This window comes from Notolepis coatsorum, assembly GCF_963971535.1.
Source record: "Notolepis coatsorum genome assembly, contig: SCAFFOLD_1324, whole genome shotgun sequence".
NCBI classification, from domain to species: Eukaryota; Metazoa; Chordata; class Actinopteri; order Aulopiformes; family Paralepididae; genus Notolepis; species Notolepis coatsorum.
Genome location: NW_028172560.1, coordinates 45,001 through 55,722, shown reverse-complemented (window position 1 = coordinate 55,722; position 10,722 = coordinate 45,001). Strand labels below are relative to the sequence as shown.

General features: G+C 53.9%; 1 protein-coding gene across 1 annotated transcript in view; it reads right to left on the bottom strand.

Moving 5' to 3' along the window:
• Positions 1-1,011: 1,011 nt before the first annotated feature.
• The window catches only part of LOC311248016 (uncharacterized protein), a gene marked incomplete at its 5' end in the record, with an annotated part of 13,139 nt that continues 3,428 nt past the window's right edge, over positions 1,012-10,722 (bottom strand). The window contains one exon of the mRNA XM_084338980.1: positions 1,012-4,325. Within this exon, the coding sequence (XP_084195106.1) occupies positions 1,059-4,325 (3,267 nt within the window). The remainder of the gene's footprint in view (positions 4,326-10,722) is intronic.

Genomic DNA, 10,722 nt, shown 5'->3' with positions numbered 1-10,722 from the left:
TGACATTACAAGCTCCAATAGGGAGAAGTTTTCTTTTCCTGTTAAATCTGATTGGTTAAAAGGGTTTATAGTAAAAGATGACATCACGTAGATGGTCCTGGGGTGGAGCTAGATGAGTCTGACGGTCTCGTGAGGTCATAGGGCAGGTGGGGAGCACCGTTCCTCACTGCCCCGTGGAGGGTGGCGAGCCAGACAGAGTGCATGAGAGAGGCAACCGCATTGCTTTTTATATCAACTGATTTACAAAAAAGGAGAGAGGGAGGGGTGGGGGGTGGGGTGGGGTGGGGGGGGGGGGGGGTACAGTCTCTCCGACACCATGTTGCAGTCCACAGTTCAAGAGACAGATACCAGACATAGCCCATGAGGACAGAGGAGCTGAAGTCTATAGGGACCAACTGAAGGTCAGTTTCTCCGTAACAAACGACGGGGATGTGTGCTCTCAAAGCCAGAGGGAGGGAGACGTTTTGAGCATGTGTCTGTGTAAGTGGGCGTGTGTGTGCGTGCGTGTGTGTGCGTGTGTGTGTGTGTGTGTGTGTGTGCGTGTGTGTGTGTGTGTGTGTACGCGTGTGTGTTCAAACATGACATCATTACTCACAGGTCGGAGACTACCCTTATCCACAGTTGTTGTGACTCGGGGAGGAGAGGAGGACTGAAGATGACATCATCACAAAGCTCAGTTCCGAGCGGAGGACTAGTTCTGGAGCCGCCGTGGCCCGCGGTGACGCAGCCTCACCTTCACTGTCGTCGTCGTCGTCATGGGAACCATCCAGATGGACATAGGTCACTCTGGTGTGGCGCCTCACGGTGGCCCTCACTAAAACGTGCACAAGGGAGCGGGCGGCGATAGAGTGGCGGCTCTCACCCAGAAAGGTGCTGGCAATAGTGCTCCTGTCCATACGGGTTCCCGTAGCGATGGTCGCTAGGTGATCATCTGTGGTCACCAAGGCAGCCATATCTGTGACTGCGGCGGTGTCGTCCCTGGCTCCAGTTGCCATGGCACCGAGGTGATCGTCAGCGGCAGTGCCCACTCGCACGTCTCCCTCTCTCGTGTCCCCCTGTCATACCTCGCTCTCGAGGCTGGAGAAGTGAGCGGAGCCCCTGCGGGAGCACAGGCTCTTGGCTTTGAGCGGCAAGTGAGGCGAGTAGAACCTCCGCGGCTGGGGCACCGAGCGCAGTCTCTGGTATTGAAGCTTGGCACTGGCCGAGGCCTGAGCTTGGCCCTGGGCCCCCATCCCTACCCCCGCCGGGGGGGGCGACACGGATGACGAAGAGGGGGGAGGGGGCAAGGGCATGGGGAGAGAGGAGGGGGACACGGTAGCCTGCTGGGGAGGTGACGGCGAGGGCTGAGGCGGGTGCTCGGTGGGTTGTGTGCTGAGGTTAGACTGGCTGCCTGACTCGGCCTGGCCCTGGTCTGGTTGAGGGGGGGGCTTGGGGCGGTGCGGGGGGAGCAGCTCCTCCTGGCTGCGGGACAGGGCCGTGGCTCCTCTCTTGGAGGAGTGGGAGGTGTGCGAGCGGCCGTGGGCGTGCGGGTAGGGGTGAGGATGGGGGTACAGACTACAGGAGCACACGGTGGCCCCTCCCGACTCCTGCTCCCCCCTGTCCCTGGCTCGCGCCTTGCTCTTTCCACCCCCACTCTTCCACCTCCTCTCTCCCTTCATGGGGATCTTGTCCATAGACCAGTATCTTCTAGGCGGAGGGAGGGCGGTGTGATGGGGAGGCCACTGAGAACCCAGACCCCCGCTCCCTCCCCCTGACCCCCACCCTATACCCGGCCCCGAGCCCCAGAAGTCGCCCACTCCCCACCCCTCCGCCCGCGTCCCCAGTATGGAGTCATCTCGACTGTTGACGCTGCCTCCTTTCTCCCTGGAGGGGTAGGTGCCGAAGAACCAGCCCCCTCCCCCTATCCCCCCTACCCCACTGCTGCCTCCTCCGGCCCCCCCGCCCTCCAAGTACCTCTCGAACCTCCCGAACTCTCCCGACGAGCCCTCGTCTGAGTAGCTCTCGTCTCCCCTCGCCCTGTCCCTCTCGGACTCGGACACTGCGCCCCTAGTGCCCGCCCCCCTCCTCACCCTCTCCTCCTGCACCCGCTCCCTCACTCTGTCCCTCGGCCTCTCCTCCTCCTCCTCCTCCTCGTCATCCTCCTTGTCCCCCTCATGCTCCGAGTCCCACTCGTGGAAGGACAGGCCCTCTCTGGACTGTGCCCTCCCTCTCTCGTAGTGCATCAGCAGAGGCCGCCGCTCTCCTCCTTTCCCGTCCCCTCCTCCTCTCTCCGTCCCTGCGCCACTCCTCCGCCGCTTGGAGGACGGGAGGAGTGGGTGGAGGGAGGTCGGGGGAGTGTTAGAGTCCCCCCCCCCCCCTCCCCCTCCTCCTCCTCCTCCTCCCCCGTTGCCGGTCACCCAGAACTTGACCGACGCCGGGAGTCTGTTGAGGTTGGGGTAGCGCTTGCTCGGGGTTCGATGCCGGGAGTGGGAGGATGATTTGGGCCGCCTCTCCCGGCTCCTTCCACTGTTGTGCTCCTCGTCCCTGTCGTTCCCCTCGTCCTCTCCTCCCTCTCTCCTGCCCCTCTCCCTCTCTCCTTCCCACGTGGAGTCCCGCCCCTTCTCCCCAAATGTGCCCCGGAACTGGGCGGGGAAGGAGGAGTAGTCTTGCATCCCTCCCTCCCGTTCGCCCCCCTCGCCCTCCCTCTCTCCCTCCGCGTCTCCCTCCTCCGGCTCCGAGCGCTTCCCCCCGATCGACTTCTTCCTCTTCTTCGTCTTCATCGCCTTCTTCTTCTTCTTTTTCACCTTCCGCCGCTTTCTCTCCCTGTCCCGCTCCCGCTCCCTCTCCTCCCTCTTCTTCCTCTTCTTGTTCTTCTTCTTCTTCTTTTTCTCCTTCTCCTTCTCTTTCCTCCTCTTCCTCTCCCGCTTCCTCTCGGCGTCGCCTCCCGTGCTGCCCCTGTCCCGCTCCCTCTCGCTCCAGCCTGCCCACCACTCCTGAAGCTGGGACAGTTGGCTCCCGCCTCTCTCCCTCTCCCTCTCTCTGTCCCCCCAGGAGGTGCGAGGTTTCCTGGGGGGGACGGGCGGGGGCAGGCGCCCGTGGCTGAGCGAACGAGGCCGGATGACGGAGTGCTCCCCCTCTCTCCCCCTCCCGAGGAGGAGACTGGACTCCTCCGTCAGCTCCTCGTCCTCATCGTCCTCCTCTCCGTCCAACCCTCCGGTCCGGTCCCGCGTGCTCCTGGAGGAGCTGCAGGAGTAGGTGGGCGAGGAGGAGCGAGAAGAGGAGCCGGAGGAAGAGGTGGACGTGGACGATGTGGTGGAGGACGAGGAAGAGGAGGTGTATGGCAGGGAGGCGGAGGGGGAAGGAGGCGTGTAGCTGGGGCTGAGGGGAACGGGCACAGGGAGCGAGAGAGGGGGAGAAAGGGGACGTGCCCTCCTTCCTCCGCCGTCCCTCGCTCCGTCCCTCCCTCCTCCTCCCCTCCCTCCTCCCCTCTGGCCCAGGGGTAGAATGTTCTCATACAGAGGCCCGCCTGGCTCTTTGGGTCTCTTGGGCCTGCGCTTCCTCCAGAAGGATGAGGGGAGAGGGGGAGAGGGGTGTGGCAGCGGGGGGTTAGGGGGCAGGGGGGTCTGGCTCATAACAGGCAGTCTGGGAGTGCCCAGAGGTTTAACCCCCCCTTTCCCCTGACCTCCTCCACTGCCACCTCCCACCACCCTCTTCCCCACCCCGTGGTCCATGCCCTTCTCTGAGTAGAAGGCCACGCTGGCTGGAGGGGGCTGAGGGAGGCCCCTGGGCATAGTCTTGGGGGTCTGGGACCCTGCCTGCTGGTCCATGCAGGGCCCCAGTCCCTCAGGGTCAATGGGACCATAGTATCTCTTATAGCCATCGAGTCCCCCACCCCCTCCAGAGGAAGCCCAGTTGGGGGGAACTTTCTGGGCAAAGGGTCCCATGTCGGGTACACCCGCCCGTACAGCCAGCGGGTTCGTGGCTGCAGCGGACTTGGGCAGCCTCCAGCGGTCCACCACTGCCAGTCTCCTGTCCGGCCGGGGCAGGAAGCTGGAGCAAGGGAGGGGTGCGCCGAGGATAGGGGTGTTGGAGGGACCCAGTGCTGTCCCAGAATGCACCACGGTGGGAGGCGAGCCCGGTAGAGGCGTCGTCTTGTAGACGGGCTGTGGCTGCTGCTGTAGCGGCGGCTGCTGCGTCATGGCCATGGCCTGGTTGCTGAGCGAGGTCGTCACAACGTGGGGCGGGGGCGGGACCGAAACCATGGCGCCATGGTGATGGGTAGGCAACGTGGACTTTGTGCCACCCGGCGCCGTTTCATCCTCGAAGCTACAGCAGCTGTACATGCCCTGAGAGAACGAGAGAGAGGGGGGGGGGGGGGGGGGTATAGTATTCAAATGCAGTTTCAGTTTTTGCAAGAAGTGCAATATTGCTTTTTAAACATTTTTTAGATCAACGGGCCACCCTATTTATAGCGCAGGAGTACATCTTGCGCGATTAATGAAACAGCATACATACATACATTATTATACCCTATGGAAGACAAGAGAGGAGAGAATCAACAGAGCTGTAAGCAAAGCGTGTGGGCGCACGGTGTGGGCGGTTCCTATCAAGGTCACTGTCAAACGAGCAGAACATCCAGGGTGTGAGCGGAATTGAATTTCTATTAATCTCAGGAGTTGACTGAGCAGAATTGAATTGACCTCAGCGGTACTCACACTTTCTAACTCTCACACAGATAAAGGCACGTGCACACACACACACGCAGACACACACACACGCAGACACACACACACGTGCAGACACACACACACGTGCAGACACACACACACGCGCAGACACACGCGCAGACACACACGTGCAGACACACACACACACACACACACACACACACACACACACACACACACACACACACACACACACACACACACACACACACACACACACACACACACACACACACACTTAGCCTCAGACCTATACAGGAACGTTTAAATGGATTTGTAAATGTAAAAGGGTTTCTTTTTATTTTTAATTTTTTTTTTAAAGGTGCACTCATCCTGTAAAATTTAGGACTTTGTAGACCAGACCTGAGCAATCTATGTCCCACGGGCCATGTCCGGCCCTTTGGGCATCCGTGTCCGGCCCGCGGCCAATCAGAACGGCGTACCAAACTTCTTTGAGCACGCCGCAAGTCCGCACTCCGGGATGCGTTCCACTCGACACCTGGCTACTTTGCACAACAACAAGCGTTGGAGCCTCGGAGGGGGGGGGGGGGTCTGGGAGGGGTGCATGTGGTCTGCGTGCGCGAGCGCCTGTCAGCTCAGTGTGTGTCTCTCTCTAGCTCTGAGCAGACAACACAGCATTAGTGGCAGCAGCTATCAATCGTATTGGAGAATTCTGTGTTCACGGCGAAGAGGACAGATATTAGGCCATTATTATTATTATTTTGTCTCTGTCTCAATGAAGACTGAGCCGGCGAGTGAGAGTGAATCCAATGATGACTTTGCCTAGCTAACCCGCACAGTCCGCTTCCATTCATTGTGCTAAGCTAGGCTAATAATAATAACAACTGGACTTTGGAGAAGTCAGCCAGATACTGTAGCTTTTGAATTAATCACGCTAGAAATAAATAACGCCTACATGCTGGCTGTGTGTGTGTCTCTGTGCATTCAGTAGAAAGCTATCTCGTTGCGATTTTCTTCTGGTTCCGTTCCACAGCGCATGGCTGGCAGATTTTTCGGAGCTCGGCAACCAGGCCACATTATCCCTGAATACGTTTTATTTTTTATACCATTTGATTTTCCAGAAGTTAGAATTATGTCTAAACATACGCAGAGCAAGTTGGGAACCCTGAACGACGTGGATAGGGATCTCATCAGGTCGATATTCCGAGAGGAAACGGACGCTATCTTGGCTAAGCTAGGGGGCAGGGTGGATGCATTGCAGGAGGAGGTGGCTGCAATAGACACTCGATTAACCGTGGCGGAGGAAGATATGTCCGCGGTTGTGCAGGCGGCTGAGACCAACGTCGCGGGAATATTAAACTTGGAGGACAGGCTACGTGATTGTGAGATGAAGGCGGCAGACCTGGTGGACTGTGGTAGGAGATGCAATGTGAGAATATATGGACTGCCTGATGACACGGAGGATGACGACCCGATAAGGTACCTTGAGGAAATGGTCCCAAAATGGTTCCCAAAGCTAGCTCGACCTGAGATCGAAAGAGCGCATAGGATCTTCAGACCCGCTACCCAGTTGAAGGGCGGACGTGCAAACCCTCACACATTCATTTTCTGCTGCCTGAGATTCCAGACGAGACAGCATAAACTGAGAGAGGCCAGACAGAAACCTCCGGTTGTGGATGGCTGTACATTGAGATTCGCCGCTGACTTTAGCGATTACACAGCTAAACGGCGAAGAGCATTCGCAGGCGCTATGGTTCTGGCACGAGAGCGAGCTGTGGAGGTGTTTCTGCTATTCCCAGCAACGCTAAAGGTGAAGATGGGACGGGGAGAGGTATCGTGCAACCGGCTGTTCAAGTCACCAATCCAAGGCGGAAGACTACATTCGAAGAAGCAGCACGGTCGCTCCGACGGGGGGGAGCGGACAGGCCGCGGTGGAGCATGCGCCGAGCGACGGGCAATGAGGGGCTGGAGCGGGTACCTGAGGCGGGCTTCACGGCAGGCTAGCGGCCCTACAGGAGCGGAGCTGATTCCACATGTGGTCGGCTAGCATACAAGCTAACCAAGCTACCGACCTCACTGCACGTGTGCTTCTAGCACACCGGCTAGCTAGCCGGCCCAGCTTTATGGTAAACAAGTTCGACCGCTGCTTCCTCGATCCTCAAAACGGTAATACCTGACTTCTCTATACGGTACTGTTTCAATCACGAACATGATTACGGACTAATTGAATGTAATTCAGACGCCCTAGACTCTTATCAGTTTTTTCATTATTATTTGTCTCTTGCCCTTTTTATCATCCAACACTTGAACTATCCAGTAAACGGCGCGAGGATTGTTACGTTTGTTTATTATTTTTATTCGGCTCTAACCGGGCGGGATGAAGATCACAGTCTTCACTCAGACAGACTGAATATGCTTATGATCCGTCCATTCGAGGGGGTTGTTCCCCTTTGCAACGAACTGTATGCGGGTGGCAGGTCGAGGCTATCCTACCGCTGCGGACAATGTTGTGCATTTAACTCTCCTTCTTGTCATAACAGAATACAAGTCTGTCGCCGACGCTGTGCAGCCTCAACGTGGACAACACGGTAATGATCAGGGTTTGTTTCCACAATGGTGTTATTTCGACATGTGTAAAGAGTACGTCACTTTAATCAAGTTCAGTTCGGACGAACTATGTTTCATTTGCCTTTATCGTATGCATAATGTTCTATGCACTGAATTCTATATAGACATAGATTGATACTCTCTGTTGAGAGACGGGGGAATCCCCCTATTCCTAATTTGTTACAATATACAATTCTGGTTAGAATGGTAAAGTTACATAATGTGGTCCTGGTTGCTGTGACCCGGTCACAGTGCCAGGTGATGTTTGATCGACATCGGACAAGATATTTGAGGGGGGGGGGGGGGGGGGGGACACACACAGGGTTTTTAGTTTTTTATTTCTTTTTGCTCGCTCTATTGTATGTCTGCTCTCGCCCAACAGGTCCTTAGCGTGGGGTTGTGTATATATTGTGGTGCTCTACTTCAGGGGAATCACGTTCAATCATACTGCAACCTGGTTGGACTATGGCTAACTTAAACATCTTGATCTGGAATTCAGGGGGGCTCAATATTCAACATAAGCGCACAAGTGTACTTACATGGATGAAAAGACAGGAAGTCGATGTGGCTTTGCTGAGTGAAACGCATCTTTTAAAGGCTGACAGTGCTAAACTTGCAAACAAATTTGATCATAATATAGGCTCCTCCTCTTTTAGCACTAGATCCCGGGGGGTAGCCATAGTGACTAAGCGGAAGCTGAATATTAAACTATTAGACGTGTGGTCGGATGCTGAAGGACGAATCACTATAGCGAAAATGGAATACACTAACAGGAAAATTGCTCTTATAGCTGCTTACGCCCCTAATGTGTATGACGCACAATTTTATACTGCACTCACTACAGCGATGCTGAAACTACCTGAGTACTCATTCATAGTGGGTGCTGATTTCAATGCCATTTGGGATCCATTGATTGATAAATCCGGAGATGCTGTAACCCACGATCAAAAGCAAGCGTCCGCGGCCCTACGTGGCTGGTCTAAAGACACGGGGGTTATTGATATGTGGCGGTTACTCAACCCAACCTCGCGAGACTACTCTTTCTTCTCCGCGAGACATAAAACTTTCTCCAGAATTGATTATGTCTTCTCCTCCCCTAGGCTATTCGATAGTTTTGACGTTGACTTGAAGCCCATTGCACTGTCAGACCACAAATACATCCTCCTTAAAGGTTCACTCAGCAAAATGACGTCTCGTGCCCCTAGATGGCGCTTTAACTCAACACTGCTGAAGAACGAGGAATTTTATCTACAATTTAAAGAGAAGCTCATTGAATTCATGCAGTTTAATGCTGGTTCGGTACAGGACCCCAGAACTTTGTGGAATGCGGTCAAGGGGTTTATTAGGAGTAATACCATGCTATTTTCTTCCAATCTCCGCAAGGGGCATCTCTCCAAGTTGGTGGAATTGGAGGAGCTGCATAAAACAATGATGTCTTCTATGCAGCGCAAATATTCTAACCGACTGGAGCTCCAAATTAAGGTGGTGAAAAAGGAGATAAACTCCATTTTAAGACAACAGTCTGAATTTCAAATGCACAGAACAAGACAACACTATTACTTTCATGGCTCTAGACCAATCACCTACTGGCTATGAGGATACGGGCCAGCGATCAATTTGCGGATATCCCTGCCATTGAGAACCAACAGGGGGAGATAACCACCAACCCCAACAAAATCAATGATACATTTCGCTCATTTTATTCCAACCTGTACGAGTCGGAAGTGGTCTTTGATCACGCCAAGCTGGAGGACTATCTTAGTCAAATTAACCTACCACAAATCTCAGAGGAGGACGCAAAGCGGTTAGCTGAACCTATAACACTAGATGAGCTCAGGGAAGCAATTGCGGACATGCAGCGGGGCAAGGCTCCTGGTTGGGACGGCATTCCACCGGAACTCTATACTGCATTTTGGGATATACTTGGTCCCTTATTACTTTCAATGATTTTACACTCAGTCGAGGAGGGCAATTTCTCCAGGGATGTCAATATGGCACTTATATCTGTTCTACTCAAGAAAGATAAGGACCCCACGGAATGTGGCAGCTATAGACCCTTAAGCCTCCTTGGAGCCGATCTCAAGCTATATGCTAAGGTGCTAGCCATCCGACTTCAAAAGCACATGACGTATCTGGTTAACCCCGATCAGACTGGTTTTATAAGAGGCCGACTGGTCACGGATAATATCAGACGGTTACTACACGTGATTGACGCCAGTAAGGATGTTGCAACCCCTACGGCCGTCATATCCTTAGACGCGATGAAGGCCTTTGACAGACTGGAGTGGTCGTATTTATGGGCAGTACTAGGAAGGATGGGATTGAGCAAGGGTTTCATTCACATGATCAAAGTTCTCTACACAGGCCCGTCTGCCATGATCTTGACAGGGAAGCTTTGCTCACCACTATTCGCTGTTTCGCACTCTTCTAGACAGGGTTGTCCTCTTAGCCCAGGACTCTTTGCTCTTTCACTCGAACCCCTAGCGCAGTAGGGGGGGTCAATTAAGGGCACACATCACCATATCAGCTTATACGCGGATGATGTACTCCTATTTATGCAGAACCCGGCCGTCTCTCTGCCCTACCTTCTCCAAGTAATAGATGACTTTGGAAGCCTATCTGGATTTAAGATCAACTGGCCAAAATCAGCCTTCCTTCCACTCAACGAGACTGCGAAGGCAACCCTCCTTCCAGCAAATATTCTCATGGTAGATCACTTTAAATGCCTTGGGGTTGAAATATTCCCGACTGTTAACCAGACTGTAAAGTATAACTACTCCAGCTTGGGTGACAGGATTGCGAAGGATTTTGACAGGTGGTCCAAATGAATCATTACAGGCCCGCGCCTCAATAATTAAGATGAATGTCTTACCTAGAATTAATTTTATCAGCTCCATGCTTCCGTTGTCTCCTCCGGTTGGTTACTGGCAAAAACTGCACTCTGCTGCATATAAATTTGTCTGGAATAACAAACGCCCTCGCTTAAAGAGAACCACTGCACAGAGGAGTAAATTGGACGGGGGTTTGGCATTTCCGGACTTCAAATATTATTTCCAAGCATACTCTCTAAGACCTCTTATCACGTGGTTTGACGCTCAAGCGGCTGTTTCCTGGCATCCATTGGAGGAGGAGATGGTGTCCCCACACAGACTTCAAGATATAGTGTATACCAACATCTCAATTAAACAATGCAAATTACGATTTGGCCCTCTGATCACACATGTGATCCCGATTTGGCGTGATACCCAGAGAACTCGCACTAACCGCTAATGGCACGTACGCACTCCCCACTGTTCAATAACAATTTGCTCCTTATTGGACAACGACCCATTAGATTCCCCAGATGGGAGGGGAAGGGTATCCATGTATTGAGGGATATTTTCAACGACTCTGGTATCCGGTCTTTTCAGGACCTATCCAACGAATTTGATCTCCCCGGTAGTTCCCT